General features: G+C 36.8%; 1 protein-coding gene across 13 annotated transcripts in view; it reads left to right on the top strand.

The window, feature by feature from the left end:
- ERC2 (ELKS/RAB6-interacting/CAST family member 2) overlaps positions 1 to 17165 on the top strand; it is a 405409-nt gene that overhangs the window by 41049 nt on the left and 347195 nt on the right. For 9 of the 13 annotated variants that reach the window (XR_004499194.1, XR_004499195.1, XR_004499197.1 and 6 more), the window contains exons 3-4: positions 11385 to 11408; positions 12017 to 12433. Coding sequence is in view for 1 of the 13 variants with exons in the window: in XM_033517444.1 (XP_033373335.1) it covers positions 11385 to 11408; positions 12017 to 12433 (441 nt within the window). In the remaining 12 variants the exon portion in view is untranslated. The remainder of the gene's footprint in view (positions 1 to 11384; positions 11409 to 12016; positions 12434 to 17165) is intronic. The other 4 variants (XR_001523928.1, XR_001523927.1, XR_001523924.1 and 1 more) reach the window with 1 other exon arrangement.

Genomic DNA, 17165 nt, shown 5'->3' with positions numbered 1-17165 from the left:
AATAGAATAAGTGATAATACAGAGGAATTGAAGCAGGAAGAGAAGGGAAAAAAGTTGTAGACTTCATATCCTGTATTGTCTGAGATAATGGTTTAAGACTTGACAAAAGGAGAGTGTTCCATTGACCACCTGTTTGCTTCTTCCACCATGTGACATCTCTGTATGAGATACAAAAAATGATCATAGATAAAAAATACTGCCTGTAATGCAGATTTTATGGCCACCGTTTTGGGAAGTGTTCTGTTAGGGATAAAAGGTAGTGTAATGCCTTTGAAGTTCCATTTTGTTTTCATTTCTAGGATTTCTAATCTCTTTCCTGAACTCCATGATCACACTTTTTTGATGTCTAGTCCTCTTCTCCTCCATATCTTTGTACACAGTCTGGCTATTTTTTTTTTTTACTTCTACCTCATTGGTGACAGTTCCATACCACTGAGTGTGGCATCATTCATTGGAGGAAAGGCCTTAATTATTTTTTTCTTATGTTGTTGTTAGCAACTTTATCTTCCCCCTGTAGAGTACATTTGAAATAAGTAAATTATCCTGTGATCATCAATCCACTTATTTCACCAGCAGGTTGATCTACAGGGTGCGCTAAAGAAAAGTGTTGTGTTAAATGCTAATTCTCTGTGCATCTCTAATAAAATGTCTCTTGATTGGAGTGATGCTAATGCTTAATTAATGGACTCTTCTGTTTCACATATTTTGAACATAGGGATATACACAGGCTTGACTTCTTGGGCTAATAGATTTCTGACTGTAAAGATGTGAGAGAATATTTACAGAATAAAACCTGCTTTCCCCCCTTTTTCAGTTGAAAAAACAAATGCAGTTTTCTTCATAAGTATAGTGTTACATTTAATGGCTTAAGATGCAGGCTTCTAAATTAATTCATAATAGCTGATATAAGCTCTCATTTATGGTGGGTTGTATCCTTTACCAGAGCTTTCTTTGCATGGGGCTTTCTTGTCTGCTGAGTAGCATACTCAGGTTTGATCCAGAGAATTCTGGGGTAGATTTTACACCTCAAGGAGCATCTTGCATTACTGTTTACCTCAGAGGTGATAAAAGTGCATTTGCTTCTTTATAGATTGAGCGAGAAGGCATATTGCATATTATGGGAGCTGTAGCATGTGAAATAGTAGAGAGCAATTCCCCTGCAATTAATCCTTTGCTGCTACAAATGATCTCATCTGTACAGCATTAGAGTATTTCAGAGCAGGATCTCTTCCAAATCTTAGTGTTTAGATGGCCCTGAATTAGAGAACGATAATTCAATATTTTATTACCTCTGGAAGCAGTGCAGTTGTTTGAAATGTCATCAATATTAATATTTTTGTGCAATTAGTATGTATAAAGCTGTTCAAAATAGTGGAATGTGCTATTTCTGTTACTAGGAATGTGGTGTGAAAATATCACCTTGTAGAGTGATGATCCTCTTCTTTGTTAGAGGAAGAATTTCAGATGGAGAGGTTGGAATCAGCTCTTCTGGATTTGATGCAGGAATACTAAGGATTGATGACAGCAATAGCTGAGAGAAGGCATGATGAAGAGTAGTTTGAAATGTGGGAAAACAAAGTAACAATTATAAAGATCATATTGCTGGTCACACTCATCCCTCAGTGTCAGTGCTCTCATTGCCATCCAGGCTCTCAGGTTTGGAGGAGGGCACTTCATTGTCCAACAGCTTTGCTCTTAAGGATCAAGAAATAGTGGCCAGAGCAGAATGCAATGATGCTTTGCTTCCCTTAGCCCTTATATATATCCCATGGTAAAGGAGATATAAAGGTTTTCCCATAACCTTTACATTGAAATTAATATACCTTTGATTATCTAATTTTTTAATATTGTCTTCAGTTTTCCAGATTATTATTTAAGTAACTTGTGCTGTAAAATGTGTGCTTTTTGCTCGAACTCTCCTAAAATTCTAGGATGCAATCTGAATGGTGTCTACCAATAGAATAATTTATCTTACAATAACTAGGTTCTATAAGAACATGAACCAAGTGTGGTGTACTGAACCTAGGTAGTCTGGCTTCTGAGAGATTAACTGCAGCAATGTAGTTTGAATTACGAGCTTGCTAGTTAATTTTAAGTCTTTCATAGAAGTCAGGATACAAATTATAATCAGTGCTGTGAAACAGAACTGAGAAAACACTGAAATGTTTTCCTTGAGAAACACCTCTAGGAGCAGCTGTCTCATTAAATAATGATTGTCAGTGCAGTCTTTGAGCACCTGTATATCAGAAACAGCGAAATTTGTGAATCTTTGCAACACCACAAAGTAAACATAATAAAGGATCACGTAATTTTTTAAGTCTAGGATGCATCTGAACATGAATTGAAAAGTAGAAAGATATTATATAGCTTTTTACAAGGACTATAGCCCATATGTTTTATTCAATTATTGACAGAAACTCACATTAGCTGAGCAGGATGCCTGGAGTGTTTTGGATCACAACAGGAGAGTTGATTCTATACTTCCACTCCCTTTTATACAGAATAGAGCAAATCCTCTCTGGTCATACAGTACAAAAACTGGGGATTAAGGGAGGATATGTTGAAGGGGATCACAAATCTGTACTTAAATTGCAATGAGTTTACATTATATAGCCAACAGATGTGTAAGCATGTGATGTGCAGCAGTTAAAATTAAATAAACATTTTGTACTTGAAGGTGGCCCTGAAATCCCTTACTGACCCCCAGATCTTGTGGTGTCTTAACACCAATGTGGGGTGATTGAGAGAAAATCAGTAGTACTGGTGTGCTTGTGGAATTTAACATTGGTTTTTGTGTGGCTGTAATGCTTGGAGCACAGAGCAGATCCTCAAATTGCTTTATTTGTTCTTACCTTAGTAATTGTTTTCTTTTGCATTTAGTTGAAAAGTATTTGCAGAGATTTAATAACTCCTACCTTTTTTAATACCTGTAAAAATTGAATTTTCCTACTGCATGCTTACTTAAAGCAGTATGAAAAATGAGGAAAAAACCAATGGACTGTTGGAGGAAAGGTAGCTAGTGCTAACAACTTAAAATTCAGCACTGTGGAATGCATTTGGCCTGAAATGACCCCAGTACCTGTTTATTTAATTGAAGTTGGCAACAAAGGGCCCCCTGAAGGCTTCTGGACACTTCAGGAGTTTGAACACCACTAAACATTAGCCCAGCATATGGGTACACTACTATTCCAGTAATTAAGATTATGCAATGTGCTTGGGGGGAAAAGACTTCACCAGCGTGCAAGGAAAGGGTGAGGGATAAAAAAGTAGTTTAAAATGGAGTATTTACTGCATATGGTTTCTCCTCTGAAGTGTAATTGTGGATTTGTATTTTAGCTGAGAAATTTCTCATTGCAAAATGATGCCATTACTTTCATATATGTTTCTCCAAAGAAATACACAACAAGCTTTCTAATCAGGTGTAAAGAATGTTAGGTAGTAGTACTTAAAACTTAAAATCTGAAATACTTAAACGCTTCATGAAAAGTCAAGTGTTGTAAGTATTTTGTGCGGTATCAATTGCTGAATGGTGTTTAGGGTCGGTGTGGCTGGGCTGGGTGTGCAGGATGGACACAGGGCACAGGGCTGGGTCCAGCTGCTGCTGCTTGGGTTCAGCGCTGCCCCACCCGCGCTGGAACCCGCCAGGGACATCAGTCCTACACCACAAATACTCGCTTCTGTATCACAGCTTGGAACAAAGGGCCAGGCTTAACTCGATTTCTTGTGAAGTGCTGACTGTAAATCAATGTATACATCGAACCTGTGTGTGTGTGTATATCCACACGCCTGTGGTTTGTGTGTCCGCATGTTCCCCCCACAACTTCTCCATTATGAGCGGGAAATTTATCTCTTCTTCTGAAATGCCTGATTTGGGCAGTTTATTTTGCTGCCCTGCGATTTCTGACCCGTTAGCAGTGCTGTTTATTGGGGCTCTGTAGGGGCCGTGCGGAATTGCTGCAGGATTTCCCGGCTGGGGATTTAGTGCCACCTTGTGGGAACGCTCCAGAGCTGCACAGCTCCTTTCGGCCCTGAGGAGACTCCAATAAACCCAGATTTTACAAAGTTCCCCGCGGAAACCGAAGTTCTCCCGACTCTTGAAAGCATATGTTTGTTAACTGCGGAGATCTTTTTGAGCTCTAATGATTTCTCTTTCCTGCATATCTTCATTTTTCCAGTAAAGCAGGAAGAAATGGCTTTCCAGATGGTCATCTTGCTTTGTGATGCATCGTTTGTCACTGTTGGATCTAACTCTGTTATGAGTGGAGCCACTGAAATCCCTATATTGATTCTTCTTTTTCATTTTCCTTTAGCTGTATTAGAACACATAGTTCAAAAGCTTCTTTTCAAATTGTTTCAATGGGAAATGATTATGTATTATGGTTAATCAACTCACAGTACTATTCCTAGTAGTGGAAAAGAATTGAAAGCTGAAGAGCGCTATTTTATGTATTTTACTGATTAAAATAGACCAGGGAGAGGTTGAAATTGGAACTTTTATTTCTGGCTTACTTGAGTTTGGCTGAGCTTGAGGTTGTCACGTGAATAACTTATATTCATATGATTTTTCTAGTGGCTACGCTTAAAAAAAATATAGTTAGAAAGTTAAGAAATGGAAAGGTGGCAAGGGTAAGAAGGTCAGCACAAATGTTAAGGTGGCATCAGTGATGCTCTGCATTTGTCTCTTCTGTGAGTGGAGATTTCCTGTATAGAAACTTCAAGTCCCCAGTTCAGATGTAAATTAAACATCAAGGTTTGCAATACAGTGCTGAGGTTTTGTCTGGTCTTCTAATGTTCCTCTTTTGTGTCTTTCAATACAGCGTAAAATAATCACCAAAATCTCCACTGGAGAGATTGTTGGAGTTCCCTGTATTGTTTCTTGGATATGATCTATAAAATGTTAACTTTTACAGTGTATGCAGAGTATTAAAGTGCTCTGAGAAATAAGCACATACTGCATATTTTGTGAATTATTGTTTTTTTAAACATCATTCAGTGTTTTGTGGCTTGCTGTTTACTGACAGTAGCTATCATATCTGTTATGACTTTATAATTGGAGACACTATTTAGACACCTTCCTTTATCTGCATTTCACTTTGGTAGCTTCAGCAGAACCAGCACTTTGTCCACAGAAATCCCCTTCCTTGCATTTTATTTCTTTAATGAAGGAAGTGGGATGTTTCATTAGAGGCAGACTACTAAATAGGAGAGTAGAACCCAGATTGCTTTTTTTTTTTTTAATCTAGGAAAAGATAAATTTTATTTTTTTTTCCAAGGTAATAATGAACTCTCTGCCAGAAGCAGAAACTCTATAACAAAAGTTCAAGCAGATAAAGGGAGGGTCTGAAGATCAAATACCACAAGTTTTTCAGTGTTTGAAATATGACCTTGTTTGCTCTCAATGCACTCCTTTTGTAAGCAATTTCTTGACTTGATGCCTGAAAAAAATTCCTTTAATGTACCCTGACCTCAGTTTTTGAGAAATAAGAAAGTAATAGGTCTGTTTAGCGTCCAAGATTTTTGCTATGCTATTATTTTGACTGAATCAGCAGGCTGCACAATACATTCTACTGTCCAAAAAGAAAGAGGAAGGTACTTGCCAAGTATCTTTTTGCTTATCAGATTTTCTTTTAAAGCTGGCAATCAGAAACAACAAATTCTTAACTTTCTGTTCTTCATTAACTGCAATTTGCTATGATGGTTCACACTTAACTGGTGTTACAGAACACAGCCCCATGGATATGAAAGTAAGAAGACAAATATTCAAAGTTTTTTGAACAGGTGCATTTCAGTTGTCCATGACTATGGAAGCAGGAATAGAGCTCAGTTCCCTAGGACAAATGCATATCTTAATTCACATGCAATCCTGCTTTTAAATTAAATACCCCCATTATGTGCATTTTGTTTTAATTTCTTGGCTCACTGGGATCATCACTAAACCTTATTTCTCCTCTGGCCTTAAACCAGCATTGAGGAATGCTGATCCTATGGTGTTCTACAACTGTTTAAAAAAACCCCCAGATAATTCTGTAGCCCCTAGAGTTTTCTGAGAGATAAAACTCAGAAACATCAGTAATCTATTCTGGAATCTGCCAGGTGCTCAGTCTGTTGCTGGTCCACTGGGAATGTATATGATTTCACTTTCAGGGGAGCTGTGTATTTTTTTTTTTCTTTAAAAACCCCTAAAATATTCCCACAAAACAAAACCACACTCTTAGCTTCTTCCAGCATTTGATTAATCAATTTCCATGTTAATAACAAATACCTAACCAATTTTATGGAATAAAAATTAACTAAAAACCTATAATTTGGTGAGGCTGAGACAAATAATGTTTCAATAGTTTTTCAGTCACTTTAGTTACCTGTTTATGACTTGCTGACTTAATCTGGATGTGGTTGTTTCTGTACTGGGCATTGAATACGTAATACCCCACTAATTAAGATAAAGCTAACTAAAAGAGGAATATAAAGCTATTTGATAAAAAACTTGATGCTGGACATTTCTATGGTGGAAAAAAATCTGGTTTGTATGTGGAGACTTGTACTTAGAGATCAGAATCTTTTATTTTGTATTTCCTGATTTTTTTTAAGTAAAACAAAAAAAAATTCAGTCTGTACTAAATACACAGTGCAATATTTTGTTGGTGAAAATCACTTATTCAGTTTTAAGAATTTTTTCTACAATGTTTTGAGAGCTTTGTGTATGTCTGCAAATATCTTGCCTAAATAGAACCTATTGAAAACCTGTGATAATGTACTGTTACATTCTGAAAGCTTGTGATTATTACTTTAGGGATATATTTATTGTGTTAAAATATTCTTTAGAGGAAAGCTTTAACAGCAGAGAAGGCAATCTCAAAAACCAAGGCTTCCAGAAAGTACATCAGAAGTGAAAACTTTCTGTACCCTCTAGATAAAAGGCTGAGGAGATAACTGGAAGTGTGTTTCGTGGGAAATAGAGAGCTAGGAATGATGTGCTCTTGTGCTTTTTGTTTTTCTTTTCATCTTGTATCTGTTTGTTACCAGTGGGGTTTGTGGGTGAGATCGATGGGGGAGTGGAATATTTGGACAAGGCCTTGAGTGTTTCCTCACTTTCCTGGAGCTGTGCTGTGGTGATGGGAAACTCAGAGGATGTTTCTGTTCGGTGATTGCAGTTACTCCTGGGTCTTGCATTAGGACAGGGATTCTGCTCTTCTTTGAACAGTGGGCAGTCAGAATACAAATTACAAGTATTGATTATGTAGAGCCAAGGCCATGAGGGAAATTTTGTGTTGGGAGGGTAAAGGTTTATCATTCCAAATGATTTAAAAGCTTCCTTGGGAAACCTTAAGTGCTTCAGTCCTGAAAAAAGGAGAAACTTTTTATGCAGGCAATAAAATAGTATCAGAAGAGCTGGAGTTCATGAGGGATTTCTCACAGTATATAGTTGCTTTATTTGTTATGGATAGTTTTAAAATATGAATGCCTAAGACTCTGAGTATCCACGACTTCTAAACTGTGCATTATTCTTAGCTGGGTAGTTAATGCTGCAGACAGAACTATTAGGAAACAAATAATAATCTGTGTTTCTTAAACTGACATTGATTTCCAGCACAGGAGAGAAGGAAAACACAAGATTTACTCTCTATGTCCCATGAGCAGGCCATACCCAGCCACTTCTTTCTCTTCTGTGCATGGCCTTTGCTTTTGTTTTATTAAACTGCCTTTACCTTCACCCACAAGGTTTATGTGATTCCCCTCCTGCCCCCAGTTCTGCTGAGGAGGAGAGTGATAGGGTGGCTTGGTGGAGTCCTGGCCTCCAGCTGAGGTCAGCCCACCACATCTGTGTTAAGAAATGCAGATTTAAGTGTAGGTGACAATATTCCTTATTAAACTTGCAAAGCACGGTTGTAAGGGCAAGCTTTATAGGATTAGACAAGACACCAAATTTAAAGGCATAAAGAAAGAAAAAGTAAGGAAAGTCAGACAAGAATTCGCCCTTTTCAAATGTGTGGTTATATCTGCACTCAGTGTTATGCAAAAGCTCTTTCACATATCACGCTCAGAATTTTTCATGCTGAAGATTCATTGTGTGTGGTCAGAATCTCTTGTGATTGCTCACAAATTAGATCTGTCTTCTCCTTCCAATTCTTTCTGTCAGTCCTGTCTTACTCAGGCAAAATTCTAGTCAACTGATTTTCAGTGGTGTGTTTTGGATACCAAATTTATGTATTGTAATAGGCAGATGAGGAAATGCATGAGAGAATCCATTTTCTAATTTATGGTAATGAAGAAAGTATCTCCAATTCCTTTTCTCTTTTTCTTTACAGAAGAAAATTAGGATTTGCATGTTTTTCTTTAACAGTACTTAGTTACAAATATTTGCAAGTCTAATGTTCGTACTTATTTCAGTAGCACAACTAAATTTAACATACAAATTGATTTAGATGCAGTTCATAAGAAAGCTTTAAGTAGTCTGTTTCCTTTTGATGACAGAACCTCACACTATGAAGAATTAAAATGGAACAGTGATAGATTATGCAATAAATAAGGAAGCTTGATTTTAGAGAATGCAAGTATGGTTGGCAGGATAATTTGCTGTTATATTTGTCCAGGTGTATTGTTCAGATATAGCTCTAACTTTCTGTAGCGTACAATTACACAAGAGGTTTTTTTTTTTTTTTCTTCTGTGTCATTTTATATTTCTTACTGCCAAGAGACTAGGCTGTGTCTGCTGATTCAGCCCTGTCAATTCTCTTTACTGGGGTGGGAAAGGAGTAGGAGAATCAGGAGCTAAAATCCGGTGGACTGGGTTCTCAAGCGTGTTCTTTGCTTTTGGTGGCAGTGTGATGGTGCAAAGCACGAGAAGTTGTGTGCTTCTGTAGGTGGACCAGCAATTTTAAATCAGTGAGTCTCCTTGTGAATTCATTCTCCTCCACTGATCACCACGTTTGCAGCTTTGGGATGCTCTCCAAGTGTTTATATGGCCCAAAGCACACTGAGGCAGAATAGTTCTCAGCAGGCAATTCTTTTGGGTGTAGGTAGTTGGCATAGAGGAGAGGAACTTCCTTGTGTAGAACGTGAATTGAAGTCTGGGAAGAGCCATTAGTTAATCTTCCTTTTATAGTTTTGTTTCAGTTTATGGGGCAATTCACAGTTCCATGGATTGTTTCTTGGAGCTGGGCTGTGGAGAAGGATTGAAAAAGTTCTGAGAGAACTATTTATATACTGTCAAAAAATTGGCATGGAAATATTTCTGGTCAACTGGTCCATTTTTAATAGAAATTATAAAAAATGTGATAGATCTTGCACGTTTTTTTTAATCCTGTAAAGTTCTGTGTCTGTAATGACAGCCATGTGACAGATATTCACAGCACTCCTACATCCCTTCCCCTGCAGTTAATTATACAATTTTTTTCCACCCTCACAACATTTGTTCTTTCCTTTCCGAAGCAAGCTGCAGATACAAAAATATGTGCCAGCAGAAATCTAAATCTGGTCCACCATGTTCTAAGTCTTGAAGGTGTACAAAAATGGATTCTTTTATATCAAAGTAGCAGTAGTCTGCCACAGTTGAGACTGTTAGTTTTAACATAATTATGGAGAAGCAGCCAGGATTACTGTCATGCTTAGTGACAAAAGTGAGTCTGGGTAGAGCCCAAGGACATACACAGGCTGCTGGGGGCAGAAAAGGATACTGTCTCATTTATCTTAACCAGAATTGCTGTTTGAGTTCTGATTTCTGATTATTTTTGTGTTGATCCAACAATTTTTGGTTTTTGCATCTTGCATTTAGAAGTGTGTAAGCAATGTGTATGTCAAATTTACTTTTTATTTGTGGGTTAAAACATAATATTTTAGAATTAATTTTCTTTTGCTCAGCTATATTTTTACAGACATATTGACATTTAATATATAGAGACTACTTGACTTTGGAAAACCATTCATTTGTAAATAGGTGGTAGCATGAATAAATATTGTCTGATTTAACATCAGGAGGATGTATCTTAAATCATTATTCAGATCAGGGAAAAGATTTAGACTATTTCTGGGATACTGGTAGTTACTGAATATTGCTGTTGCTTAGTTGTAGCACAGTAGTACAGAGAAGGTTCTTGGAAAGGTGTGAGAAGTAGGACAGTGAAATAATTTTGGAATCCAGAAGGTGCAGTAAGTCTTGGGGTCACAAACAGTTGGCACATCAGTAGATTCAAAGTGAGGAAGTTTCTACCTCTAAAGGAGTTTTAAGTTTACTTGAGTTTATAACCTTATTGTAGCTAATTAAAAAGATGATGAGATTAAGAAAAGGTAATAATTGCCATTAAATAAAAGCAGGGCTCTGAATGAGCTGCCTGCATGTGTATGCTCTCAACTGAATGTGTGCCTAATAAGATGCAGATACTAAGAGAATTAATATCTGGACATACATTAAAGTAGTGCTTCTTTAACGATAGGACAGATTCAGAGTGTCTAACTGAATTCTACCCTGACAATACTTCTTTATCATTTGAAATAACTGATAAAAACATTTCAAAAGGTTGGTTTCTTAAGGTGATTTCAAAAATTTCAAAAGGTTGGTTTGTCAAGGTTTTGAATTTTTGATTTAGTTTAAATAATTGCTAAAACCTGACAGATTTACATGTACTTGTGTAAAACATGAAGGTAGTATCAAATGAAATGAAGTTTTGTTATTAGTTTTGTGTCTGTGTTTTTGCTGTTTTGGATTTTTTTTGGTGTGGTTTCTGTTGTTCTTGTTTTTTAGAATGTGGAGTTGCAGAACACCAATTAAACCTAAAAGGTCTGATGGCATGCTTTTAAGTCCCCTAATTCCTTCAGTTAAATGTCCTCTGGTACAGACAGTGAGACTGTTCAGGAATTGATACTTCTAAAAGCTCAGAATGCTGTGTAGGCAATGAGTAGAGGAAAAAAATAATAAGAAAAACAAATTGTCAGATAAAGACAATAAACCATTGCAATTTAAGTTACATATCTGTATTCCAAGCTTAACATGGGCAGAATCCATTTTGATTTTGATCTGTGTTGAGGAAGGAATGCATCCTTGCACTCCGTTGTAGTATAAATATTTTAGGACAAGTTACAGTGTTCTGAAAAACCTAAAGTGTAAAAGAACAGCAATGTCCAGTAGGAATGTTGTAATTTACCATGGGACTGATTATTTCAAATATATTTTAGTTTGTCACATCTGTTGAGTAAAGTCTGTCTATAAGTTTATATATTTGAGCACTGTGAATTTGTTGTTGCCTTTCTGTATAACTCAATAAAATTATTTTTTTCTGTTGAAGATACTTTTTGTTGAATTCAGTTCTTTCTGTTGAATCTCCTTTGCTTGCATCTGACCTTTATTTATGTTGATTTTGCTTCATTTTTTCATTTACCATGCTGTTCAGTTTTTGGATGCCAGAAGAACAAAGGTTTGTCCACTATTTGCAGTAAATTTATTTATCAAAATTCGGTATTGCTTATTGTGAGTTATTTTATTTGCTTTTGAGAGATACAGTAATCCTGTTTACTAAACTTGTTCATAGCTTTAGCTTCCAAAATGAAAAAAATGAAACCAAGCAGCCCCAACTCAGCCCCTCCCCAAAGTCCCCTTTAATTATAGTGAGGGCTTTGATTGACTTTATAAACAGCAGTTCTGTTGAGCACCATGAAGAGCAGATTTATCTTTAGTCTATGAAGTAATTTAGAAAACATGGAATACTGAGTCTTTGAGCTTTGTAGGTACACATTGATTGTTCTAATGGATGTGTCACTGCCTAGTGTTTGTGTTTGTTGCTGTCAATTTTATCTGTAGCTGACATTTTGTGTCTGTATATGTTGTTTTCTTTTTTCTTTCTAGAAGCACTTTAAAGATACCATTACAAATATTGTCACCTACATTTGATATTTTATATGGTCATCTGGTATACTTTCATTACTAATTCTAATGACCTTTTATAACAGCGTACAAAAAACTTTAATCAAATACTAATTCTACATTCAGATCCTAAGCAAATTTTTTCTTTCTTCTTTATTGCAGCATCTGCAAATGACAATCCAGGCACTTCAAGATGAGCTTAGAACCCAGAGAGACCTTAACCATCTTCTCCAGCAAGAAAGTGGGAACCGAGGGGCTGAGCATTTTACCATTGAGCTCACAGAGGAGAATTTTCGAAGACTTCAGGCAGAGCATGATAGACAAGCTAAAGAGCTCTTCCTGTTGAGAAAAACTTTAGAAGAAATGGAGCTCAGGATTGAAACACAGAAGCAAACACTAAATGCCAGAGATGAATCAATAAAAAAGCTTTTAGAGATGTTGCAAAGTAAAGGTTTGCCTTCTAAAGGAATGGAAGATGACAATGAGAGAACTCGAAGGATGGCAGAGGCTGAATCTCAGGTTAATCATTTAGAAGTGATTTTAGATCAGAAGGAGAAGGAGAACATGCATCTTAGAGAGGTAATGAAAAACTCATTTATTTGTTTAAAATAGCTATTTTTGTTAAAAATAGTCACGGAAGTTGTTGCGGTTTTAGACATATAATTAAAGTATTGAAGTGTTTTCTTTATGTGCTCTAATTTTTTGATGAGAAGGATAGCATGCATTTGTTTTACATCTGTAAGAAGTACTCAGCAGGACTGTACGATATTTGAAAGAAAGACTAAGAATAAGGAAGAGAAGTAGGTATATTTGGGCTTATTGTTTTTGAAATGTTGCTTTGGAGACTTTCTTTATCCTTTCATTTTGACAAAGTGGTATCTGGCAAGTCAAGGCAAAACCTACTGAAGAGGGAAGTGATACCTGTTGCTGTTCTAACTGAATAGTCATGATACCATGCTACCTTTATATTGGGTTTTTATGCTTCTGGTGTTTGAAAAGAGTGTTTTAAAATCATTTGCCCTCCATATAAACAAAGGCTTCTGCCTATGTGTATTTCTAATGTATTTTCATGTGGGGATATTGCAACTATTTACATAAATATTCCATAATGTCACATTAAAACACTATGCTGCTGGCTGTGCTCTACTTTGAGAAAACCTAAATGTGATCCCAAGCCCACCTCCACCAGCTGCCCACATCGCGTGTAAATGCATTTTTGGGACTGCATTTGGTATGACTGGATTAGTACAATTGAAAGAAAATCTGGCCTGGTGTCAAGCCCATCTGCCCCTTTAGATCCCAGCAGTGTTCTTGTGTGGCTCTGTCAGGCAAACAAGGCAGGGCCAGTCTTCCTCACTGATACCCTGCTAAGGAGGGTGAACATTTGCAGGGAGGTGGTGCACAGTCTATACACAGCAAGGGAAGTCAGGAGAAACACGTCTGTTCGCTTAGAAACTCAGCAGCAGTGTGGTCATGAAAAACATCCACTTGCCTGACAGATCAAAGTGCAAATGAAATTAGTGCAAGAGCTTAAGAATTAGTGCTCGAGATTAAGAGCAGCTATTTTCATCTAGAGACTGGTGTCAAAATATTTCCTTTGCTATGGACAAATTGTTTTATATTTCGCTTATGTTCTTTAACCTAGAAAATATATTTGAGGACTCAGTAGTTTCTGATGCCTATTTGAAACTCAGAAAGTGGAAAATCTCGTGAAACACTTCAGTCAAGTTTTCTTGTGAAGGTGTGGATCCTGAATCTTTTCACAGGCAGAATTTTAATTAAAACTGATGTAATGGATTAATGGATTCTGAGAGGAGTTGCATAAGGAGCTCATGATACTGAATTTGTGATGAGGGAAGGTTGGGGAATAAGTTCTATAAACTAGCAGACAAGTTTCTGGATTTAGGTCTGCATACACTCTATTTTCAAGGATGGGTGCTTGTATGATTGTATTTCATCTGTTCAATCAGTATGAATCAAGTTTGTGGGCCCTAATTTGGCTATATATGGGACATGAGGAAATTTGAAGAAAGTTTCTAATGAGAATCATTATCAAGGGCAGTGAGAACTAAATTGAGCTCAAAAAACAGATAAAATGTAAGCTTCCAAGTAAAGTCCAATTGGCATCCAATTTACTGATTAGTCCAAGGCATGATGAAAGGACATGTTATTGCTACCTATGGACTGTGCATGTTTTTCCTGTTTTTATTCTGAATTAATTTGATGTTCCCCCAAGTTGTTCTCAGGGGCAGGGAAAAAAGTTGCTTCAGTTCATATGAGAATATAGAGGTTTTGTCTGGAGTGTTGCAAGTATAGAATGGGAATTACTGCTTATGACATGCTGATATACCTTGGTAAGTGGTCAAGGTTTAAAATTTTACTAGATTTGTCGCCTGGAATCTGTCCCAGCCAGATTGGCAGGAACTGTCTAATGTTTTAGAGATTCTGGCTCACGGTTTCCGTGTTTTTCTAAGAATTCAAGGCTTTGGGTGCAGTCTCTCTCTCCAGCTCTCTTTCTGTTCCACATAGTATTTATAGGTTTTATTTTTATTTATTTTTTTAAGTTTCTGCATATTTGATGTTTGTTATAGGGAGCTTGGAAATATGATGTGTAGGCTGTAGGAACTCTTTAAAAACAAAATGTTTTAGTAAGTGCTTGTTTGTTTATTCAGGACTCTGGATTTTATTGTTCTGGTGGACTCTTGGAAAATGTACAAAGGTTCAAATTTTTTCTTTTGCTTTCTTGTTATGGAAAGTTGTCTGCATGCTTTGAAGTAACATCAGACATTATGTATAGTTTAAAAGTATTATGTATTTGTTAAAAGTCCAAATAGATCAACCTTTGATCTTTACGTGTAGCTTGGTAAATCCTTGTTCTGCAGTGCTCATTTGAATTTCTGTCTCTGCTTTTAGTCTTCATCCCACATGATACAGGTTCTCAAGATGATAAAACAAAGGTTACTGGGCTGAATCTTCTGCAGCAGCCTGCCTGGTAGATTGATTTTTTTTTTTCCCCCTGTACTAGTGTTTGTAGGTTTTCATCCTAAATGTGTAAATCACCTGGCAGAGTTACTGAACTTTTTTTTTCCTCCAGGGAATGCTTTAAAAGTAAGCTAGAACTTGAATACATTTTTAATGAATTTAATCCATGAATTATTTAGTATTCACTCAAATTGCGTTGATCTTTCTATACCTTTAACAAAATATTTGTCATTTTAGAACATCATTTAAAATATTCTGCTTTCTTTATTTTTACAGGTTGAAGTATAGCTCAAGTGTTGAGTGTGTTTCTGAGAAACTAGTATTGGGTCATGTGTAACATTCTGTTTGGTCAAATCCTGGATGGCTGTTTCTTCTCTCTAATTAGTTTTGCTATTTTATTTCTGGTACTTCACTTGAAACTGTCTGTGCCATGGGAGGTTCAGGGGGAATTTCTTCATGGAAAGGGTTGTTAAACGCTGGAATGGACAACTTGGGGAAGTGATGGGGTCACCATCCCTGAAAGTGTTCAAGAAATGACTGGGTGTGGCACTCAGTGCCATGGTCTGATTGACAAGGTGGACATTTTCAAAGACTTGATGATCTTGGATGTCTTGGATTCCAACCTTAATGATTTGGTCATTCTGTGAAGCAAGGGTGAGAAAATTTTGTGTAGCATCATATGAAATTATTCAGCAAATAGGGTTTTTGTGTGTCAGTTTACCTTTACAATGATTCTGCCGTAGTTTCCAGCAGAAAGAGTGCTGTCCGTGGAAAAAAGTTAATGTGGTGCAAATGAAGTTGAATATGGAAAAAATTAACTGAAGACTGCTGATTTTATACAGCCTCAACACTACATTAAAATGTCGTGTAGCCATGGACTTCTCATAAGCCCTTTGCTGTTGGTATTTAATTTAAAATTTCTTTGGATCTGAATTTTTCAGTTCATGAAATCTAATTGTGTACCAGCCTAGCTGGAGAAAGGTCAAATCTTACATGTATTTTGCTGAGCTTTTGACCATATTTTCCCCTAATGCAGCCATAATTTTCTCTCTTATGCTGTTCATTTCTTAGTCCTTTAAATCAGTGCAAAGCTGGAATTTCTTCTTTTCTTCATTAATTTTGTTCATCTTTTAGATAAGTCAACATGGTGGTGTAGAGAGCTATTAATAATCACTGGTGGGTGATATTTTGACCAAACCAGATGAATTAAACTACCAGAGAGAAACTGAAGCGAGTGGTTTTGAAATACTGGGAATTATGGACACATAATTCCAACACACTCATATCTGAAATGAATGTGAGTTCTCTCTCCTTGACCTGCACCCCCTGAGCACTGACCCTACAGGGAACTGCATTGTAAGGGAGGTGTTCTTTGTTATTCCACAGCTGCTTTTGTCTAGCTGGTAACTTGATCAAGTTCACTTAACTTGGTAGAGAGAAATAACATCTTGTTGTCTGTAAGCCTCTACCACCTTGTCAATTACTATTTTTTTGCCCATTTCACACAAGAATGCACATTACCAGAAATAAATATCCTACTGTTCTGATTGGCTGATATCCAAGAATCATGCAAAAATTTCTTGTTTTTAAGCCACTGATTGCTTCTTGCCCTTCCCCCACCCACCCCCATGAGTAGCCTCAGCAGAATTTCATAATTATAGCTGCCTTCAAATATCTGGAATTTCTCCAGGCTTTAGATGGTATTTCTTAGAGAAAGTACAGGCGAGAGTCATGGAATTGGCTAGTGTACTAGAGGCAGAGAAATAACTTCAGAAAATAAACCAATATTTTTTTTATTTCATTTGCTTTCATATTCTTAGGTGATACAGAATAACTGTGATGTGTTGACTTTGTGGCTCTCAATGATTGTACCTTTCTGCAGTGTGCAATCCATGCATCTTTAAACTTTGTTTCACAGGAGCAAACTTGTGATGACAGTTTTACACAAGCTTTGTGTTTGAGGGCCTTAGAAATGGCAAATGTGAGGCCCATTATAGAGCAGGAGAAGGAGAATAAAGCTCAAGTTGGAATCCTGCACTTTTACAGGAATAGCAAAGAATGTCAGTGTCGGCAAGGTTCACTAAAATGTTGGGAAATAAGCTGCGCAAAAACTGGGGTTAGATTTCTTTCCCTGTATCAAGGAATTTAAAGTCTAAGCAATAAGCTTTCACAGGGATAGCCAAATTCCCAGCCTGGGGAGAGTTATAGGAAGGGTTTCCTTAGTTTCTGATTCACAAAGCAAGAGAGAACAAATGTAGCTCTGAGTACCTGTGTGAGCATGAGTTTCTGCTTCACTTTGGGAGATGTAGCCTCTTAAGAGAATGTTGTG

This window comes from Parus major, chromosome 12, assembly GCF_001522545.3.
Source record: "Parus major isolate Abel chromosome 12, Parus_major1.1, whole genome shotgun sequence".
Taxonomy (NCBI): Eukaryota; Metazoa; Chordata; class Aves; order Passeriformes; family Paridae; genus Parus; species Parus major.
Note: the sequence above shows the minus strand (reverse complement) of the source record. Positions and strands in the feature narration are given on the sequence as shown.